This window comes from Castor canadensis, chromosome 4, assembly GCF_047511655.1.
Source record: "Castor canadensis chromosome 4, mCasCan1.hap1v2, whole genome shotgun sequence".
NCBI classification, from domain to species: domain Eukaryota; kingdom Metazoa; phylum Chordata; class Mammalia; order Rodentia; family Castoridae; genus Castor; species Castor canadensis.
Window position 1 is genome coordinate 61,574,850 of NC_133389.1, and position 23,988 is coordinate 61,598,837.

The window sequence follows — 23,988 nt, forward strand, 5'->3', positions numbered from 1 at the left end:
GTGGTGGGTTCTAATCCTTGTCGATTTGTTTTCATTTGTCTTCTCTCCAGGCCTGGAGCTTCACTAGGATATAGAATGCTCACATGAATCATACAAGGTTCTTATTGGGGTAAAAGTTGGCTTTATTTTTTCTGTTTTCTTCTTCTTCTTCTGTACTGGTGTTTGAACTCAGGGTCAAGCTTGCTGGGCAAGCACTCTATCACTTAGGTCATACCTCTGCCCCTTTTTTTTTGTTGCTTAGTTATTTTTCAGGTAGGGTCTTGTGTTTTTGCCTGAGACTGGGCTCAGGTTGTCATCCTCCATATCTCTGCCTTATAGATACCTGGGAGGTATGAGCCACTGTGCCCAGCCCTCAGCCATCTTGTCTATACCACACACCTTGATGATTTCATACTACTCTTGATGAACTGACAAGAATAACTAACAGTTATTTCTGTTACTCCAGAGAAAGAAGAAAGATAAATGCCCCTCAGCATGCAAATGATCATATTTTATTTTCAGAAATCAGGAATGACCTTTTTAGACAACTAGTCTTGCTATCTAATTATTGCCAGGATTAAAAAAAAAAAACTCAGAGAGCCATGATTTGTGGAGACTTCATTAACATTTAACTGCGTTATTGTTTTAAACCATAATAAAAGTGATCATATTCAGTCATACTTTGCAGCTGTGTTATCTTGGGATATATCAGAAGCAGGCTAGATGGTTTGTGGAGCTGTATTGATGTTTTTCATTGTTTATTGAATATTACATTGTACTAATTTAAAAATTTTTAGACAAAATTATTGCAGCCAGATTCTGCATAGAATTGTGGAGAGTTCATTGTATATTTCTAACGAAGCATTTAGTGGGTGCTTATCACATACGATTTCTAGGGAATACCAAGGTGACTTAGATGCTGTTCGAGTCAGTATTGCTTTTTAGTAGAATTCTTCCCATGCCTGTAGGCTTTCAGATGTGTCTTCTTAAACTATGGAGATTTTGTGAAAAAAATACTTGGGGGTGTTTGACTGAAACTTGAACACTTTGTTGTTACATAAAGCTGCCTTGAAGACTAGAAGCTTAATTGTTCTCTCTTCAATTGGTTATTTTAGTTCTGATATCATTTCCTTTAAGTTCATCTTATTTTAACTCAACAAACCATCTTTGCTATCTTGGGGACTCACCAATAAAGACTGTTATGCAGGGGGATTTATCCTAGGGCAATAGGAAATTCATAGTACATCCCATTTTTGAAGGGGCTGGATAATCATACATGGGTCCAGAAAGAACCATATCATATTTTTATGTTTCCTTTCAAGTGATAAAAGCAGCTTTGTGAAATGGGAAAATTATACCCTCATGCTGGCATTATATTGGTCTTCTGGGTTTGCTCTCAGCCATGCATGTTCTTCCCTTGGTATCAGGCTTCATGTTCAGTGCCAGTAATCCCTTTACAAACCAGATCCTTAACTAGTGCTACAGGACTTCATCAGAGTGCTGTGAGTGTTTCCACTGGGGCCCCGTTCTGTCAAAATTGATGATTATTTCATTCTTTTTTTTACTGTTATTTGTGCCACTGCTATTTGGCTTATCCCTTCAGTACTAAAGCTATTCTCTACCTAAAAATTAGGGTTTGCAAACAAGAAAAAATTTCTCAAATGTTTTTCTAATAGTCTTCTAACATTTCTTACCCCCAGTTGGAAAGCTGATAGCATTATGATATCAATCCACTTTGCTTCCACACTTGTTAAAACTCTGTAGGAGGGAAATATAAATGACCATTTGTTGTCAAGGTGAAATGTTGAGTTTAATCCTGTATATTTTATAATATGTTCCCAGGGGAAGAATTAGTTTAGGCCAGAATTGTTCAAAATGTTCTGGAAGACAGTGCACTGTTTTCAATTCCCATTCCTTAAGCTGCCCAAGGTCAGAAAGCTGGAGAGACCACTTAGAACAGCCCATAGTTCCTTGACTCTCCCCTGTTTAGCATTTATCACTATGGAGAGGCAGACTTATGTAGTGCACTCATTCCATTTGCAGATTTAGGTTGACTGTCCCTTTACTAAAATGATTGTGACCAGAAATGCTTTGCTTTTCAGATTTTTGGGGATTTTGGAAATATTTGCATATACTTCATGAGATATCTTGGGGATGGAACCTAAATCTAAAAATGCAATTCATTTCGTTCATATATACCTTATACACAGAGCTTGAAAGGAATTTTATACAGTACTTTTAGTGTGTCTGCATTTCAACCCTGATCTATCACCATACCAAGTATGGAATTTTCCACTTGTGGCATCACATCAGCACTCCAAACCTTTCAGATTTCACAGCATGTGGAAGTTGGATTTTCTGATTAGCGATGCTCAACTTGTGACATGAATCAGCTAGGTAGGATGGTTAATGCCTGAATGACAGGGTCAGGTTTCCATAGGCCAAGTAATGCACTAATTTAGTGAAGATAAGTGAACGGTTCTGCATGGAGGTTCAGAAAAGTCACTTACCATATTACAAAAGAGAAGAAACAACTGATGGCACTGGTGAAGAAACAGTAGGTATGTGGGATTTTAGCCCTAAGCAGCTCAGAATGGATATGTGAGCACTTCCTGGATGGTTGATAGAGAAGAACGTCAAGGGCAGGAGCTACTTGACTGCCGGTCCTAGCAGTAGGTGCCATTATATGGGACAAGCATTTGGAGAACACCTGCCAGAATGGTCTGAAAACAAGCGAGTAGGAGGAATTGAGAACAAAACATGTTTTCCCTAGAACATTGAAGACTTAGAAATGACGGCTCTTTTCAAACCATCAGCTTGCCTGTGGAAGAGCTGAGAGTTGTACTGTTGCTTTGTGGATGGAGCTAAGATAAATGGGTGTACATCTCAATAGCCAGAGTTTGGGACTTTTTAAGGGTAATTTTTTTGCATGGCAGGTGCACTTTACAAAATATTGAGTGTCTGTCTCTTGACAGGCACTGTCCAGCTGTCTGGCAGGGTGGTGGATTGTCTTAAGCATTTTTGTGGATGTTGACCCCTAACATCTGTTTTGCCTCTAGAGACATACAATTGCTGTTTTACTTATCTTGCCATTAGGGCATTCATGCATCTATAAGGTAATAATCTTAAATTTGTGTGTTCTTTGTTACTGTTTATTATTTGTGATATCGGGGATTGAACTCAGGGCCTTGAGCTTGCTAGGCATGCCTGTACCTCTTGAGCCATGCCTCTAGTCTTTTTGTTTGTATTTTGTTTTTGAGATAGGGTCTTGCTAACTTTACCCTTGCTGGTCTCAAACTTCGGTCCCCTGTCGCTGCCTCCTGAGTAGCTGGGATTATGGGCTTGGGCCATCATGTCTTACTTTATTTATTTATTTGACAGGAACTCACTATGTAGCTGAGGCTGCCTGGGAACTTGCTACGTAGCCAAGACTTAGCCTCAGACTGTGATCCTCTTTTCTCAACCTTCTAAGTGCTGGGAGTACAGACATGTGCCACTACCCTGAGATTAAATTCATGGGTTTTTTTTTTTTTCTCCAAACCTTACTTTTCATCATTTGCAGGCAATCATAACTGGTATTTTGAGTTAATATAATGTATTACGTAATGGGTTATATAATAATATCTATTATCCATTATATAATGAATAGAATTTTCATAATCATTAATATGATCAGTATAATCATGTACTTTTCCATATGAAACTTTAGAAAAAGGTCTGATACTGCAATAATTCAAAGTAATAAACATGTAAGGTGATGTGGGTTGGAACCTGACATCATCAATGTGCTGAAGGCTGTTGATGCTGAAACAGCTGAACTACTGTGCATATATTGCCTTTTCTATTATTTGTTTCTTTATTTAAATCACTTTATTCCTAGTACCAGAGTTAAGCAGATGTTTAACTCTGCTTAAACATGTTTTGTCTTGAAATTATTTTTGCTTTTAACACTTGTGTGGCCTATAAAGTAAATTTATAATCTCTTTTAGTTTTGAAACCCCAAATTTTCCAAATCATAAAATGAAACCTGTTTCTATGTTAGGTTTAGAATAAACTCTTGAAAGATGTTTTATAAACTATGTCTATAGTTTGTACTGTGTCTTATTCTCTACCATTGTGCCAGTTTTGTGGAAAAAGCATATTCCTTTTTTTCCTATTGAAAGCATATTGAGTACTTAAGGAAGTTCTATTAAATTTTTGAATGCAACATGAATTTTCCTAATTCCTATACATGTGGAAAATGTGAACTTTAACTTTGCTTAGATCTTACTTTCAATTGTTTTCTTACGACAATAGATTCCTTTTGGAGAACAGATAATGTAGTAGTATGGACAAGGTGTGGCTAATGGTCAGTCACACTTAGCAAGAGTACAGTAAAGGTTAGACCCCCAGTTCCTGAGCAAAAAGGTCAAGTCAAATTTAGTTAGTTTGAAATGCAGTAATATTATTGGACATGGGCCACACACTAAGGGGAGAACACACACGGGAGAAATAGGGAAAGGGAAGGAAACCTAAAACTTGAATGTGGTTGATGTGCTTCCTGTTGAGGAGCAAATATAGTAATCTTAAACTGGCAGAGGCCACAATGGTAAGGGGACCAGGAAGTAGCAAAGAGGTCTGGTAGAAATGAACCAATGTGTGTTGCAACACGCATGTGCATGGAAGCAATGCTAGGAATCTCTTTGTATAGCTGTCTTTATCTCAAACTAGCAAAAGTGATAGGTCTTTCTTATTATCTCTTATGTTTTCTCTTCAACAAAATTGGAGAAGAAGGTGGAACAGATTCTGCCCAGAAGGGGGTGGGGGTGAGTAAAAACAATAAAATAAAAAGGAGAAAAAAAAAGAAAGATTGATATCACATAAAAAAATTTAGTTAGTTTGGTGTCAAGTTGGTGTGTGGTCTCTTGAAGTCACCACAGCTTACTCCAGAGGTCTGGTTATTACTTACACTACTTTTTGTTCTTTTACATTATAGGTGGCTGCCTCTTTGATGAGCTTTATACCTCATGTGGATATAGTCAAGCTGAAGATGATGACTTCAATTGGGAACAGGTGAACACCTTGACCAAACCAACTTCAGATCCATGGATGCCATCAGGTTTGCTTTTAGTTTTCAGTTTTCTTTTTAAAATTGAAGGGCACAAGAGTCTTGATCATAGCAAATGTCCACTGGATATTGGTAGAGTGAAGGAGAATGTTGGTCTTTGAGTGTAGCAGTCAATGGCTGATTAACTAGTAAGGATCATATAGTTAACAGTATCAGTTTTAAGAGTTTTAACTTTGAATCTCTCCCTTCAGAGTCTAATTACAGTTTACTTCGTTTATCTTTGGGTTCACCAAGACTAGATTAATGGGCATTACCCAGTCCTTTCCCTTGATATGGGAAATAGATGGATGTTATTTCTGGCAAATGTGTCTCATAGATGGAACACTAGCTGGAGAATACAAATAATAGTCTCCGTCTGTCACAGAGAGGATACCTTGGAGGTGACTTTCTTTCTCAGCCTTAAGGGTTGACTTAGCACCTGGGAAATCTGGGTGGATGCCCAGTGATCTTGAAAGCATTCAGAAGATACAGTGGCAATGCATCAGAGTGCTTATGTTTTCTACTGTAGAAGTCCTTAGTGAATTTTGTGTTGAGAGACAGACATCTATTTCACTGAACACCAGCAAGAATTGTACTTCTCTTTTGGAGGGAAGAGTAGAAAGATTGGTGACTCTCAAACTAATTACAATTGAAGCTTGACCATTTTATTGGACCTCCTTTTAGTCTGTAACCTTGGACATCCCTTTAAATGTTTAGATTTGCAGGTTCATTATATAGATGGGGTGATAAGCATGCCCCATTTTGGATTAAGATTGGTAAAACATATTCTAATTTGGATTTCAGATAAAACAGTTTTTGTATTTTTCATGAAAATAAAGGTTTGCATTAATGTACCTACATGCAGCAATAATTATATTCCATAAGAAATCTCTTAAAGTAGCTTTAAAACATGAAGTAGAGTTTAACGTTGTTGTGACTAAGCTTTAACGATTATGGTGCCCCCGGCCTCTAGGCAAGCGCTTCACCACCAGCGCAAAAATTTATAATTTTTTTTTTACATTAGGTAGTTGATTCCATGGGATTGTGGTGGTTTAGATTGGAGCATGGTTTGGAAGAGTTAATTTTAAAAGGAAGACCAAATCCTGCAGAAACTTCTTCAGCTTCTGATTCTATTTTTCTCACAGATCACTCAGCTCCATTGATAACAGAGGACAGAACAATCCCTTCTTGGCTCTATCTTGTCCTTTTCTTCTCTCTGTTGACTCATACTACCAACTCAGACTAAATTGTCCACTTTTTAAATTTAGAAAGGATGGGCTCCTAGCAGAGGCCATTTGAAAATGTAGTGAATATCAAAGGCCAAATGTATCCTAGAATAATCGGATAGGTAATGGAAGGAGCAAAGGGCAAGTTAATTTTCAAAGATAGGACCTTGAAAGACTCTTCTACTTTGAGAAGAATGAAATGGGGGCATTTACTTTTTAAATTTATTCTATGTTTATTAACAAATAGATTAGATGATAGTTAATATTAGGCCTTTGCAGCTTAAAGTCTTTGACTTAACATCTTCCTTTGTCAGGAATTTCTTATGGTTACAACAGGTGTGCCCTGGGCTGCTACCTCCCAGATAGGGTGCAGCTCATTGTTAGGACAAGTGGGATTTTTACATGTCTGCATGTAAGCGAGGAAGGGAAAACCTTAGTGCTTTCTCTACCTCTCTGCCTATGCTTGCCTGCATGGGTACAGGTGAGATTTCTGAAAATTGATAGTGGTCCCTTCAGATTAAAATTTTTCCATATCACAGAATTACATATCTCATATATCTCTTTGTACTATTCCTTAAGCAATCTTTAGTCACTGTAATTTTTTGAGTCCTAACATATGCTAAATATTATGATAGTTACTATGGGAGATGAAGGGGCTTATAAAAAATGGTTTCGTTTTCTTATTGTAAGCCCAGTATGTTATAAAAGGTTACAGACTTCTGTCCAACTGACACTTTGTCCCTAAGTGAAATGTTAAGTTCTCCTTGTAATATTGCTAGAATTAAGGAGCTATCATCTTATAAATTTGCATATACAGCTTGAGCAATCCCTAAAATTTGAAATCTGAAATGATCCACAATATGGAAAAAAAATATGAAACTTTTTGAGTGCTAACATGATATGATGACACAAGTGGAAAACCCCATATCATGTGATGGGTTACAGTCAAAACTTAGGTGTACTAAGAAGATTGTATAACAAATTACATTTGGGGGCTTGGAACTCAGTCGTAGAACATTTGTCTAGCATGTGAGAGGCCCCGGGTTCTGCCCCCAGAACTACATTAAAAAAAAAATCACCTGTCATCTATGATATAAGGTGTATATGAAGTATAAATCAATTATATGTTTAGATTTGGTCACATCTCCAAAATATCTTACTATGTTTATACTAGTTATTCCCAAATCCAAGAAAATCCAAAATATCAAACATTTATGTTTTCAAGCATTTTGAATAGGTTATACTCATCCTGTCCCACGCTAAGGTGTGGATTTTAAAACTGAGTATTCACCACATGTACATCCATGAGTGTTTTTGTCTTTTCTTCCTTTTCTAATTTTCCATTAATGTGTGCAATGTGATTTACTCCGTTCGAAATCCAATCCTAGTGCTGGTCTTACGGAAAAACAGAAAATATTTTTTAAAAATTCTGAGGGTAAATGGGTGACAAACTCAGATGTAACTGTAGCTTATTATGAGTTAATTTGTTTAAGCCTCTATTTAAAATACTCTTAGATTTGTTTTTGTATATGCATTTGATCCCTCACTTGTAGGCTGGTTCTGTAATGCCTTATTCCAAGAACTGGCAAAAGAGGTCCTGCCAGCCAAATCCAATTAGCTGCCAGTTTGATGTGGTTTGCAAGCTAAGAGTGGTGTTTCAATTTTTAAGTAATAGAAAAGAGAAAAGTAGTATTTTGTGACATGGGAAATTCAAATTTCTATGTCTAAAAAGTTTTATTGGCATACAGCCATGCTCATATGTTTAAATACTAGGCATGGCTGAATTTAAGGTGTAAAGCAGAGTTGAGTAGTTAAGACAAGGACTGTTTTGTCCACACAACCTGCAGTATTTTCTCTGGCCCTTTACTAAGAAAGTTCAAGACCCTTGTCTTAGGCCATTTTAGCATCAGCATATAGATGCTGTTTTGCACTCTTGTTTATTGTTGTTGTTTTCTATATTCATATTATAATTATTAATTTTTAAGTATTTTACATTTTCTTTTGCTTTCAGTCTATATAGTTTTCCAAACACTGAGCTAGTAAACAAGGATAGTGATTTTGTTTCTCTGAAGTATTTTTTGTGAAAGTACCATGTTATTCTTTATCATTGAGTCCCACAATCTTTGTTTCACTACTGCAATTCTAATTAGCAAATAACCCATCAACATGAATTAAAAATGGTGATAGACTAAAATTTTTAGCTTTCTACTTTTCCTGTGCCCTTTTGAAGTCAGTGTTCTTGTGTTTTAAGTCAAATGCTACAGGATTTGTTTCTGTGTATCTTCATGTGTGAAGTTATTTTTTAATCACATTTTTAAAAAGTTAAATGCAGTCAGGAGCTTTGTACAAGCTGACTTGATAACTATTCTAAGATAGTGATGTCATGTCTGGAAATACATATTTAGGACAAATAAATACCAAATGTCATTTTAATTTTGTATTTAGAGTCAACATTTGTGTAATAGTAGATTATACTTTTGCTGCTTGCTCTGAACCGTAATGGTTTTCTTGATGTCACGTGAAACTATGCCAAACCTAGGTTTTATTGGTAAGCCTGTGGCTTATCTCCTATTAAGTGATCTCCATTAGGAATGAGGAAAATTTCTAAACTTTAACATAACGATTGCTATTTTTGAGCACAGGAACTTGTATTAAGAATCCAAATAATAACCTGGTGCATTTTGTTAATTGTTGCATTTGATCCCTGTATATACACAGCACATTGTGTGTATATAAGGCTGCATAGCTTATAGATAAAAAAGTTAACCCCTTATATTGAAAAAGTAATAAACTTTTCCATATTATTAAAATGTATGGGTAGTTATTATCATGGCTATTTGATAGTTGTAGAATTGATATTTATTCATGGCTTGTGTTGTCATCTTAACATAACACACCTCTAAAACAACTGTCATGAACTGAATATGGATCCTGATGCTGGAAGAAGGTACTCCTCCTCCAGGTGGTATGGCATGCAATTATAGAAGCTCATTTTGCTCTCCATGTCTTATGGGGATTATGATGTTGCTCATCTTCCTGGAAATGCTGTGACTAAGGATTGAGCCATGTCCGCGGTGCCCTTATGAAAAGCAGAGAGACAGAAGTGCCAAAGTAGAGCATCAATATGTACTCTCAGTGTGATGACCCAGAAAATAGAAAAATGAGTATGTGTATTTGTTTACTGTCAGCTTCACATTTGGGAAAGATGATGGAGTGACAGACGACATAATTGGAGTTTTCTCTATGGGTGCATTTACCAGGCATGTTTTCTGTGTGCTAGGGAAGGCTTCCACATTTATTCACACTCCAGGGCTCCTGCAGGGCTTAGTGAGTAATGAAGAGAAGAGTATGAGCTTGAAAAGACTTTTTCCCTTCAATTTCAGTGTGTATCCAGTGAGAAATATGTTTGGCACAGAATATTCAGGCTGTTGTCTAATTATCTCATTCATTCTCCAATCAGTTGACATTCTGCAAATGTTTATTAAACACCTGCTATGTGCCAGGCATTGTTACTGATGGTTAGGATTCCTCACCAAGGGAAAGGAGTAAAGATGCTTTTCCCCCAGCATACCCTGTAAGTCTGATTAGATTGTTCTTAGATGGGTAAAAGGTCATATGCTATAGAACCATGCTAGCTCTCATTTAGTAATGAGATGATGAATATTTAAAAGGTAACCCTAAGTTCAGTTCATCAGACTTAACACACAGAAGAATCAAATTTAGCTTTGCTATGTGTGGCGTTCTTTAAAACAGTAAAGAAAACAAGAGCAAAGGCAAGAAAAAGTTTAAATCAAAGGCATGTGGCTGTGTCATACTTTCTGACCAATCTGTCTTACAAACAAGATAATCTTGTACTCACAGGTAACACCTAGCAGTTGATAAATTTGACTTCTTTGCTTTATATCATTTGATCCTCATGATGGTCCTGAGAGATTAGGTGGCAGTATCCCCATTTTACATCATAGCAGACTGAAATTCAAAGAACTAAAACTTGACCTGGGGTTATTGATGAGAAAGGCAGCCTTTATTTCTTTTTCTGATTGTCCTTGAGTGACATTCCCATGTGTGCACATGCATTATGTAGAGGATAGGCTTTCATTCCATATGTTATTTGTTTGTAACCTATGAAAACAAACACTGTAGAGGCTGTATGCATGCCCTGCCTCTGTCTACTGTTGGCTGTATCTGTAGCATTTGACCTTGGTCAAGTTCTTAACCTCTCAGTGTTACTGTCTCTTCATCTGTAAAATAACAGGAATATAGTCTTTCCTCTGCATTTGTGTGTTTCATACCCATGAATTCAACCAACTGCAGATTGACAATATTTTAAAAAGAATGTCTTTACTGAACTTGTAAAGACTTTTTGTCATTGTTCTTTAAACAATAATGTATAACAATTTTGCATAGCACTTATATTGCATTAGGTATTAGAAGTCATACAGAGAGGATTTAAAGCATATGGGAGAAGGTGTGTTGCAAATACTACTCCACTTAATATAAAGGACTTGAGCATCCATGGATTTTGATATTAAAAGATCCTGGAATCAATCCCTCATAAATACTGAGGGAACAACTCCATGTGTTTATTGCATGGTTACTGTAGCCATGGAGGAGGCAGTTGAGCATTATACAGAAAGAACACACTGTAATTAGGGACAATGCTGAGAGCCAGGAAGCTAAACCAAGTCAAGCTAAGGGATTAGGGTGTGATGAAAGAGGCAGACATATCAGACAGGGAGGCAGCCTCAGCAGAGGCCTGAGCCAAAGTAGGGCTGGGAGGCTGTGGAGGCTGAGTGAACCAGGTCCCTCAGGGGAGACAGGAACAAAGGGGCGAGCTTTGCCATGGGTCAGATCAACAGGACCTTGAAAGCCACATTCAGAACCTAGTTGAGGCTTATTGACCAGGAGATTACCCATAACCCATGCCTGGTTTAGCACAGTGTTCAAGAAATGTCTTCCCTGTCCTTTTCCTCTTCCCTCCTCTTTCCTTCCTTCTTCTTAGGGTCAATTTGGTATGAATTCATCTATTAGCTTAATTTTGACCCTATAAAGTAGGCAGTTCATGTCAAAGCCTTATTTTCTCTTCTAAATGTTATCAAATAAGAAACAGAATTTATAGATCTCCACTAGATTTTGGAATGGATTAAAACAAACAAGCTGAAAATAAATTAAATTAGTAACAATTTTTTCAGGATGGTAGTCTTCGAGGTAATTTACCCATCATTTCTATTGGATACATTTTCGTTATGATCTAGTCTAACTAGATTTACCATTGTTTTAGTTGAGTCTGAATATTTCTAGTCACTGAATCTAGGACATGAGAACAACTTTGTTGTCCTTGACATTGTAGTTTTTAAGAGGTGAATGATGAGACATGGTGAAAACAATTGGACTGGAGTTGTTTCTGGTCAGCAGTTTCTAATTTACAAAATTTAGAAAACTAATTTTAGAGGATGATGTAGGGAACTTCTAGTTCAACAGCACAGAGCTCTGCAGCCTCACTTCCACATGAGTGTAAACAAGTGTGTGCCACATGGGGACACTTGCTGGTTGTGTAAGGAGCACACATGCAAGGGCGCTAGGTGAGGTCTCTGCAAAAAAAAAACACATTGTCATTAGTTAGATTTATCATTATTTAGGAATGAAGGAAGAGTTGTCTAGTTCTTGAATTATATATCTGATTTGGGCTCCTCTCATTTAAATAATTGTAAAATATACAAAGTATAAAATTTATGATTATAACCATTTTTAAGCAGTATAGTTGACTGATGTTAAGTTCACTCACATTTTTGTGCAATATCACCATCATCCAGCTCCAAAACTTTTGCATATTTGCAAACTGAAACTCTATACCCATTAACTGATAGTGCCCCTGCCTTTACCTCCAGCTCTTGGGAACCACCATCCTGAGTTTGACCTCTGTAAGATCCATATAAATGGAATCATACAGTGGTATCCTTTTGTGTCTGACCTAACTTTACAAGGCTGCCCAGGAGCCACAGGTGATCGTGGGAACTCTCAGCCACCTAGAAGGGAAAAAGCAGAGATGAGAAGCCAGAGGAAAGACTCTTAGAAGCTGTGCTGAGTCTGCAAAGGATGAGAAGCAAGGGCATGATTTGACTGTTGACTTTCAGCAAAGGGGGAAGGGAACATATTTGACTATGTGAAGAGGAAAATTCAAAATTTCTGATTAGGATTGTGTCAGAAATAGATGTAATAAAGAAATTTGATTAGTAAATAAATACCCAAGAAACAAGGAATAATAAATAAATACCCAAGGAATAAGTTTTGGATATATGCACAAAAGAAAGTGTATGTGTGTGTGTTTGTGTGTGTGTGTAGCCAGACAGCAGTCCTGCAAATGTTATTGATGCTGGTAATTGTTAAATGTAGGTGAAATATAGATAAGTAATTATACTTTTTCAGCTTTTTTGTGCTTTTGAAGCTAAGTAAATTTGCAGTGTAAATTGCCAAGCCAACATGATTTTTATCCACTGATGCATTTAAGGCAAATGATGTTACTTATATTTCACAACCCCAGGTTGAGCTCTGGCTTGCCTTCTTAAACATATTGAGGTGATCCTTGGTTGTTACTGAGGGGGTTCAGTAGAGCCAGTGAACTTATTTAACACCAGTTTGGAAGAACTCAGTCCAGGTATATAATTTTAGGACTTTCTAAAATAGGACAAATATTTCATGCTGTGGTTTTATGCCTCATAGATGTATCAAGAATAATGGTTTTATCTTATTGGTAGATATTCTGGTAACTAACTGAAACTTTATAAGAAAGTGCATAGGAATTTATAAATTTTATTTTTGGATACATACTTGTATGTATTTATATCTTGTCCATAAGATGGTACTGAATACAGAAAAAAAATCATACAGAATGTCTTGGCAAACTCCAGTAAATGATTGTGCAGATCATTATTATAAATAAGTGGACTTTAATGCCTAGTTAACCAATCTTCTTTATTCTTGGAGATTGTGACAAATTATTTCTTAACACGGTATTTCAAAGCTTAAGTGGCTGAAATAAAAATAAATATGGCTATTTAATTAATTGTCTGTTGGATAACCATAATGCCTCTATATGGTGGGTGGACAAATTGAAACAACTGATCATACAGCAGGAAGTGTCTGAGTCAGCTATGTGGGGTAGTATATTAATATCGTGGTGCTTTTAGGGAGGATATCACTGAAAATTTGTTTTTTAAATGTCTAGTCCCTTTTGTGTACTTTATATTCTCCAATATTGTTTGTTAATTGCATTTTTCTTTATCCATTCTTGAATATTGAAGTCCTTGCCATAAGACCTGAACAGACTGGTTTTAATCCTGTGCTTCTTAAATATAAATGAGCAGGGCTTCTAGTATCATTGCAGGAAATGATGAGATCCTTGTCTGTTCCTTGCTTCTTCCATCTCCGTGGAATTTAAGACTCCTGTTCAATGCACACCTTGTGAAAATGGTGTCACCTCCCTAATTGTACTCTATAAACAAGACATCCCTGGCTTGCTACTGATGGTTCTGCCTGACTGTGGAGTGACAGGCTGCAATTTGCCAGTAGGTCAACGACTGAGCTGATGACAAGTGACCTTTCTAGCATTGCAATCAATGCTTGTTATTTGGAAAACAAAATGATACAGTTTGTATTTTTCAATGGGTGGGTCAGTAGGTCTTTCCACCATTGACATATGAATTTGTTACTTGGCTTGGATGAGTTAGTTCAGACAGGACAGTTAATTCTTTGAATTGATCTTAGTCTTACTTTTATAAAAAGGTGTGGGGCATCTGTTGATGACATGAATTATTGTAATTGGTTTTACATGCCAGTCTAACAAATGCTCTTAAAGTGCCAATTTTACACAATAGCATTATTTACTAGCTTAGGCATTCCCTGGAATATATTTTTGATACTGACTATTTCTCAATAGTTTAGGGAAAACTTTTTAAATAAGTGGTCTTGTGTGTGTCATGATTAAAATAGTATCTCTTCATGTATTTCCTGAAATGTGAGATATGAGGCCTGTGAAGAGTCATGTAGGCAAAGGGTTTCTGGAAAAGTCTGGAAGAGATTAGTTGCTACCTGATGTTGTAGTTTTCTTTCTACACATGTGGAGAGATTTTGCATTGTGTTGCCTTTGCTTTACACTTGGAAACACCTGCTTTGGCTGGTGAAATGTGAGTGGATGTGACCAGTGTTACTTTTCTGGAAGAAGCTTCTAGGATAAGTTTTTTCCTGCCTTGGTCATTGCTTTTTTTCCTGCCTTGGAAGCATTGATGTGCTTTTAGCCTGGGTTCCTGCTGTTGTTAGAAAGTCCTCTGAAACTGAGCATGGTGGTACATGCCTGTAATCCTAGCTACTTGGAAGTGGAGGTAGGATGACTGTGGTCTGAGCCCAGCCTGGGCAAAATCTTGGGTCTCTAACTGAAAAACAACTAAAAGCAAAAGGACTGGGACTGTGTCTCAAGTGTTAGAGCACTTGGATGAGGCCCTGAGTTCAAACCCAGTACTGCCAAAAAAACAAAACAAGAGACAAACAGTGCTCCAATAAGAGCAACAGATGGGGTGAATTCAATCAAAGTACATATATGCATGTATGGAAATATCACAACGAAACCCTTCTGTACAATTAATATATACTTATAAAACAAAGAGTTTTAATCCCCAGATTTCATATGCTGATGCTGTTTGGAGGTAGGACTTCAAGGAGGTAATTAGTATTTGAAGTCATCATGGTGGGCCCCATGATGGGATTGGTGACTTTATAAGAAGAGATACCCAAACTCACATGCTGCCTTACTATTGACATATGATGCCCTCTGCCATGTTGTGATGCAGCATGAAGACACTCAGCAGATGTAGGTGTCACATCCTTGGACTTTCCAACCTCCAGCATTGTAGAAATAAATTTCGTTATAAAATACCCAGCCTGTGGTATTCCGTTATAGAAACAGAAACTGGACTAAGACAGTACCCAGTTGAGGAAGATGTGGGAGTGACTTCCCTTGCCTTCTACAATGACACATGCTCTTCTGACCGCATTGGGCTGGTGCATGAGAGAGAAATAAGCTTTGTTGTGCTGTGATGCTAAGGTCTGTGGGTTGTTTATGGAGTAGTTCTCCAACTCTTTTGTCTTAGGTTGCCTTTTACACTCAAAATATTTTAAGCAAAACATCCAAACAACTTTTGTTCATGTAGGTAGTATCTGTTGGTATTTTCTGAATTATAAATTAAAGCTGAGAAGTTTTGAAAACACATGCATACCTAAGCATCCTTTCTACTGGACGTCAGAGCAATGTTTTATACCTCTGAGCAGTCAGGTATGAAATGGGAATGGTCAAGTCAGATGATGTCCTTTCATCATTGTGAAAACAGCTTTGATCTGGTGGACTCCACGAAAGAGCCTCATAGACCTTGGGGGACCCTGTAAGACACTTTGAGAACTACTTCGGTAGGCCTTCCTAAGTGATGTGTCTACCTGCAGTTAAAGGCTCTGAGGAATCAGGAAGAGAAAGAAAGAAAGGAAACTCATTTTGAAAGTGTTGCAAAAAGAATATCCCCGAGTGCTCTACTTCACATTTTCTTTTGAATAAAGACAATATAAATACTTCCTTCCTGTTATTGAGAAGCAATCCTTCTTTATACTAACAAATACACATTTCACTAGCATATCAAATGAAATAATACACACAGAATTACATTGGTGAATAACTGTGGTGAATATTATTAATTCTTTGAAGGCTGAGTTTATGAAATCCTTTGCTCTAGAAAAATTGGAAAGTAAGATTAATATTCATGTACTTGCAATTGAGTATAGAATTTCTGGGCAGTTGAAGGTTGAATAAAGTCAATTATTTAAACTTATAGTTTAGTGGTTTGTCTAAATTCATTTAGTGGTGCTGCTTCTGAGATTTTTAACTGTGAGCTGCCATATAGGTTGCCATGATAAAATCATTTCAACTCCTTTTATTGTGAAACGTGTAGTGACTAAATGATAGAAAGATGACTAAACACATCTGAGGAAACCTTGGAAACTGCATTGGATAGAAATGGCCTATGAATCAATAACAAATCCCATAGGTGAATTTAGCAGTCACACACCTCCCAGCTATAGGCTGATTATGGAAAGTATTTATTTCCAAAGATGAAGATAGGAGTTGTAACAGGGCTTGCTAATATTTAAAAGGCATGATAGGTAAACATTGTCTGAGTTTTATGTTAATATAATGACAGAAAAGTTCCCAAGGGAATGAGGTGATCTTTATAGATTTGTCCAGCTATTTTAGATAGTTGATATTTAAGCTTGAGGAAGAAAATAAAAGTGAACTCTTTCATTATCCTTTTGTAAAATAAATACTTATGAAGTACTTACTGTGAGCAGGCACTGTTTTTGTAATCCTACAAGGTAACTTCTTGGAGGACTAATACCCAAAATTGCCAACGTTAGCATAGGAAGCCAATACTTTACTGGACAGAAGAATTGAGTATTAAAATTTAATAATGCCTTGAAAACAAGTTAAATTCATGGAATGGCATAGGCTAGCTAACAATTTCATTACTAGTTGGCTATTTAACTACTGTGGTGGCTTTTGAAACCTGACATTCGCTTTAAAAAGAGAATGTTATCTGGAGTCCCTAGCAGGCAAAGAACACTTTTAGTAGGACTTCCTGCTGCCTAAGGTGATTGGATAGATGGAGTCAAGACAACCTGACGCTGCCCTCTGCCCATTTCATAAACTGGCCTCTGCAGAGATCCCCAGGATGCTGAAGGCACATCATTCTCCTTCCTCAAGTATAACCAAGGGGTTGTGTTCACTGAGAGGTAGGATGTCTTCATGTAATTTCTGCTTGGTTCATTGGTTGTTGACCCTGACTGAAGAGAGAAATAGCATGTTGTTTCATTTCAGCCTTTAAGTAGTAAAGTCGTAGTTGTGACTGGTATGAGCAGGCAGATTTTCTTACCCTTGTAATGAAGTAGTATTTTTTTATTTAATTTCTTTTTAATAAGATTTTTGGTAAGCATCAAGCCAAGTCACACCTTCTAATCTGGGTAATTCCTTGCATCCCCCAGCAGATGGAGATGTGTAATTCTTCACTTTCATATTGGGGCTACTACTGTCTACCTCTGGTGTCTTGTTTGACTTCCAGTTAAGATTCGGGGTCAGATGTTATGGATTAGGTGATGAATATGCCTTCATGCATTTCTTTGCCTCCCTGCCTTTGGCCTGCTAAGAATTCTTATTTATTCTTGCATTGCATAAGTTCTTTATTATTAGTGACCTTTCCCAGTGACTAGGAAAACACTTTCTATAATGACACATCCCCAGCCAAGCTCAGAGCAGAGAATCCTCAGCCACAGGGGTACTGATTGAGATCACATGTGAGCTGCCATATCCTGCCCCTGTTTTGGTTCAGAGAAAATCCCACAGGTCAGATCTGTGTTCAGCCAGCAGGGTAAACTTTGATTACAGATTTTGGAGGTCAGAATAGGAAGTACAGAGAAGCTATCCTCATTTGCCTCCCTGCATACCTGCTGACATACAAAGGAATTTTAAGATAGCCTTAGTTAAGGAGGGTCTTCTGATTCAGAAAACTTTTTTTCCATTCCTCCTCTGTTCCCTTATTCAATCCATCAAATATGATATTCCTAAGATTTCATTTTTGACAAACCCAATAAAGCTGTTCAAAAAATAATAATTGTTGTAAAGCTCTTCAGAGCCATTTGGTGCATGCGTTGCCATCCATGACTGGCTTTCACATTCTTAAACCCAGTGGTTTGTGTGCTGATGACTTTTCCTCCACAAGTTAAAAAGAAAAGAAAGGTAACATCTTGATGTAATTCATGGGAGTAGGTACAAACTCCTAAGAATTGGATAATGAAAGGGGAATTGTCAGTCTGAGGCCAGTCTAAGCTATATAGCAAGACCTTATCTAACAAAGAAAACAAAACACCACCCCTCCTCAAAAAACAAAAAAAAAGATGTGGTCCTGGTAAATTATTAGAAGAGAAAATTATTTAAAATTAAATAGAATTATCTTTTGTTCTCTAAAGAAACGCCATGTACAGGGTGCCAGTGGCTCATGCCTGTAATCCTGCTTGCTTGGGAGGCTGAGATGGGAGGATCAAGGTTCACAGATAGCCCCTGGACAGGGAGTTCCTGAAACCCCATCTCAACAAATGCCTGGGCATGGTGGCATGTACCTATCATCCCAGCATGTTGGGAAACTTAAAATAAGAGGATCACAGTCCAGGCAGAAAGTGAGACTGTGTTTCCAGAATAACCAGAACAAAAAGAGATGGATGTGTGGCTCAAGCAGTGCCTATCTGGCAATCACAAAGCCCTAAGTTCAAACCCCAGTGAACCCCCCCACTCACCTCCCCAAAAAAGAAAGAAATGCCATCTTTAAAAATATCCAAATAATTGACTAAAAATAGTGTTTTGAGAATTAACTTTGTGATGTTTTGATAAAATAGTCAGCAAAGAATGAATCAATCACTGTTGGATCATAGGCAACTGCATCCTTCCCGATGTTTTAGGTTATTAAAACCAGACCTTAAGATTTCTGTAAAATATTCACTTAACTCTGATAAGATAATTTCGCTGGTACAGCAACGATACATGAGCATATATTGCTACTTAATTCAGTAGAGTAAATATCATTGAATAAATGTCACCTTTTCCAGAGAAATCACTATGTATAACTTCGCTAGATAATATATTTATCAAAAAATCCATAGTGAAAGTAAACAGACTTTTAATACATATGAAGGCTCTTCCTAATAAACTAAACTACCAACCCATAATTTAAAGTTAGTGATACCAATAGGTATTTATAGATGGTATCATCATAATTTGTGTAGATTATTCTTCATAGTGGTCTTCTGCGTACATCTAGCTCAGTTTTACCTTGTACTTGGGAGAATTGATTTATTATGGAGGTGCATTACGATTATTCTGGCTTTTCATTCCAGAGAGGAAAACTCCAGAGGGTGCAGGAATCCTGGCCTTTCTGTCTTTTCCCCTTCTGTTTTGCTCTCTTCATTGTTGGGTGGTCTTGCTGCTTTGTGTCTGCTGTCCCTCTGAAAACATCTGTGTTCAACCTCCTGGTACTCACTTCTCTGTTTATTTAGGACTGTATTTCTCAAACTTTTTGTATCCCTTGATAATGCATTAAAAAAATAATGTCAATCACAATTTAAAAAATATTATTGGAAAATTAATTTTTTAATTGGCAAAATAAAATGGTTTTGTAATGGTGAAGGAATTTTTTATTAGCATAAAAAGGGATACATTGTGACATTTACATATGTGTTTACAATATATCTTAATTGGATTCATCCCCTCCATCATTTTCTCTCATTCCCCCCTCTCATCTTAGAACAATTTCAGTAGGTTTCATTGTTCTGTTTTCATATGTGAATATAAAATACACCTACCATATTCACCCACCTTCACCCTTTCCTTGTGCCCTCCCCTTCCCGCTTATACCCACTACTGGACAAGAACTTGTCTTACTGTTCTGTCCTTCATAATTTTAAGTGTACGTTGATAGTTCAAGGGGATTTTGCCTTGGTATTTCAGACATGTACATATTGTGCTTTCTAATCAGATTAATCCCCCCTTTACTTTTTCTCTATCGCCCTGCTTCCCTATTATTCAATAACTTAGTGTGCATTGTGTTATATTATCTTCATACACAGATGCAGTGTTTCAGTATTTTTCATTCTCTTCACATTTTCTTTCCCTCTTCCATCTTTCCATAGTCCCCTCAGATAGACTCACTAATACAACCAATCATATTGTCTCCCTCTCTCTAAATCTATATATCTACATATGTGTGTGTATTTACATATGTATCTGTATATGTATATATCATATATGTATTTATATGTACTTTTATTTTATAGGTATAGCTTCTACATATGAGGGAAAGCATGTGACCTTTTGAGCCTGGCTTATTTGCTTAACACGGTGTTCTCATAACAATTACACAACAACATAATTTCATTTTTCTTTATGGTTTAATAATACTCCATTGTGTATATATACACCACATTTTCTTAATTTATTCACTAGTTGTGGGTCATCTGGGCTGTTTCCAAAGCTTGGCTATTGTGAATAGTGCTGCAGTAAACATGGATATGGAAGTGTCTCTGTCTTATCCTGGCATATTCCTTTGGGTGTATGCCCAGTGATGGTACTGCTTGATCATATTTGCAGTTCTATTTTCGTTTTTTGAGAAACCACTATACTGCTTTTCATAGCAATTGCACTGATGTTCATTCCCACCAACAGTGTGGAAGTGTTCCTGCTTCCTGGCGTCCTCACCAGTGTGTGCTATTGATATAGGTAGCCCTTCTGACTGGAGTGAGGTGGAATCTCATTTGTAGTTTTGATTTGCATTTCCTTATGGCCACGTATGTTGAACATTTTTACATGTGTTTACTGGCTATTTGTACTTATTTTGGAGTTGTCTATTTAGTTCATTTGCCCATTTATTCAGTGAGTTGTTGTTTTTTTGAGAGGTTAGTTTTTGTAGCTCTCTGTATATTCTGGTTTTTAATCCCTTATCAGATGTACACTTGGCAAAGATTTTTCTCCCGTTCTGTAGGCTGTCCCTTCACTCTGGTGACCATTTCCTTTGCATGAAACTTTTTAGTTTCATGCAGTCCCATTTGTCAATCCTCTTTCTTAATTTCTGAGCCATTCATAAAGTTATTATCTATGCCATGTGGTCCAGTGTGTTCCCTACTATTTCCTGTATTAATTTCACCATTTCAGACTTAAGATCTTTAATCCACTTTGAATTGATGCTAGTACAAGGTGAGAGATTTGGATCTAGTTTCAGTCTTCTGGAGGTGGAAATTCAGTTTTCCAGAACCATTTTTTGAAGAGACTGGTTTCTCCAACACATATTTTGTGTTCCTGTCCAAAATCAGATAGCTGTAGTTGTGTGGGTTTGTGTCAGGGTCTTGTAGTATACTCCATTGATCTTCATGTCTTTTTATGCCAGTACCATGCTGTTTTTATTACTATGACTCTGTAGTATAGTTTGAAGTCAGATATTGTGATACCTCCAGTGTTGCTCTTCTGGCTCAGAATTACTTTGGCTATTTAAGGTCTTTTGTGCTTCCATATGAACTTTAGGATTAGCTTTTCTCAGTGAAGAATGTCACTGGAATTTTGATAGGGATTGCTTTGAATATACAGAATGTTTTTAGTAGTACGGCCACTTTCACAATATTGATCCTGTCTATCTATGAGCATGGGGTGTTCTTCCATCTTCTAATGTCTTCATTGATTTCTTTGTATCAGTGATTTGTAATTTTCCTTGTATAGGTCCTTCACCTCCTTTGTTAAATTTATTCCTAGGTATTTAAAATTTTTGAAACAATTGAGCAATTGTATTTGTTTTCTGATTTTTTTCTCAGCCTGTTCATTGTATGTAGGAATGCTAGTGATTTTTGTGTATTGGTTTTTATATCCAGCTATTTTTCAGAAACTTTGCTGAACCTTTATGAGATCTAAGAGTTTTTTTGGTTGTATTTTTAGGTTCTTTCCGGTATAAGATCTTTTCACCTGAAAATGGGGACAATTTGAATTCTTCCTTCCTTATTTGAATCCCTTGTATTTCTTTCTCCTATCTTATGGCTCTGGCTAGGAATTCCAGCCCTATGTTGATTTTGCCTTGTTTTTAATTGAAATGTCTGTATTTGTTGAATTGTAGTACTTAGTAAAATATTCTAATTTTTTTTATTTGGTGGTAGTGAGCTTGAACTCAGAGCTTCATGCTTGCTAGACAGGTTCTCTGCCACTTGAGCCACACTCACAGCCCTTTTTGCTTTAGTTATTTTTTTGGATAGAATAATATGTTTTTACTCAGACTGGACTATAAACTTCCTATTTATTCTTTCCATGTGGCTGGGATGACAGGCTCCTGCCACTGTAGCCAGCTATTGACTGAGATGGGGTCTTCAAATGTTTTGTTGAGGTTAGCCTAAGCCATGAACCTCCAAGTAGGTCAATTTACAAGCTTGAGCCACCATACCCTAGCCTGAATATTCTGTATCATAATCCGTTAGCATATATATGATGTGCAAATATTTTCTCCCACTTTTAAGTTGTCTTTTTACTTTATGGTAGTGACCTATAAGGCACAAAAGTTTTTAATTTGATAAAGTCTTTTGTTTCCTGTGATATTGGCACCATGCTTAAGAAGTCAGTTCCAAATTCCACTCCAGAATGTGTAAATTTTCCCCTATGTTTTCTTCTAAGAGATTTATGGTATTAGCTCTTGAGTTTCAGATATTGGATTCTTTTTGAGTTAATTTCTGTGAATGGAATAAGAAAAGTATCCACCTTTCACCACCACCACCACCACCACTACTACTGCTACTACTTATTATAACTAGACTTTCTCGTTCTCCTCCCCCCCTCTCCTTTCCCCAATCCTCCCCTTCCTCCTCCTCCCCTTGCTCCTTCTCTCACTCCGTCCCTCTTCCTCCCATCATTTCCTTCTTCTCCTCTACCTCCTCTTCTCTCTTCTTTCATATAGATACCCAATTTTACCAGCAGCATTTATTGAAAAACTGTCCCTTTCTCTCTGGTCTTGCAATCTTGATGAAAATCAATGAGTGACACATGTCAGGTTTATTTTTAGGCTCTCTGTTCTGTTGCATTGGTCGAGGCCAGCTTTTATGTCAACACTACATTGTCTGTTTGATTATGGTTGCTTTCTAGTAAGTTTTGACATTGTGAAGTGTGAATCTTCCAACTTTGTTCTGTTGTTTTGGCTACAGTGATAGTTTTTGAATTGAACTCTTGGCAGTGTATGAGACTCACCAGGACCTTAAATAGCTTCTATCAAGCTATGACAAATTAGGATGTATCATGGCTGAATCCTTCGAAAAGCCACAACCTTTTTTATTACCTTGGCGGCATTGTATTGATGTCCTATTGCTGTGTAACAATTACCATCAACTTAGCTTCGTTATATCATACTTCTAGAACTCAGAAGACCTAAAAAAAGGTACAGCGGGGTTGAGTTCTTCTGGAGGTTCCAGGGGAGACTCTGTTCCCTGCCTTCTCCTGCTTCCCCACTGGCTCCTGGTTCATTACTTCATCTCCAAGAGGATCACTGCACTTGGGCTTCTGTCACCACTCTTTCTGCATCTGACTCTCCTGTCTTCCTCATATGAGGGCCTTGGTGATGATATTGACCTCCAGAAAATCCAGTATAGGCTTCCCATCTCTAGGTCCACTACAGACTTCCTTTTCCATATAAGGTGGCATATTCATACCTCTGTGAGCTAAACTGTAGACATCTCCAGGGACCCTATTATTGGCTACCATACTCATGAGCTGGGAAGAGTTGCTGACAAAAGGACACCCAAACCTCTAAAATGCCCTTCATTTAAAAGAACAATGGGTAACAACAATGTACAGAACATTTGAAAAGTTAGGAGAGGGTTGGGAGTATAGCTCACTGGTCAACCAGTTGACTAGCATGCATTAGACCCAGGGATCTGTTCCCAGCACTCCTGCACAAAAAAACAAAACAAAACAAACAAAAAAAGAACTAGAAGATTGGAGTTTGAAGTAAATGCTTGGTCAGACACAATGTATCACACCTGTAATCCCAACTACTCAGGAGGTAGAAATCAGGAGGATCCCAGTTTGAAGTCAGCCTG

At 37.2% G+C, this 23,988-nt stretch overlaps 1 protein-coding gene across 12 annotated transcripts in view; it reads left to right on the forward strand.

The window, feature by feature from the left end:
* The window catches only part of Ptprm (protein tyrosine phosphatase receptor type M), a 747,535-nt gene that overhangs the window by 157,416 nt on the left and 566,131 nt on the right, over window positions 1-23,988 (forward strand). For all 12 annotated transcript variants that reach the window (XM_074070314.1, XM_074070316.1, XM_074070315.1 and 9 more), the window contains one exon: window positions 4,955-5,077. In XM_074070314.1, the coding sequence (XP_073926415.1) occupies window positions 4,955-5,077 (123 nt within the window). The remainder of the gene's footprint in view (window positions 1-4,954; window positions 5,078-23,988) is intronic.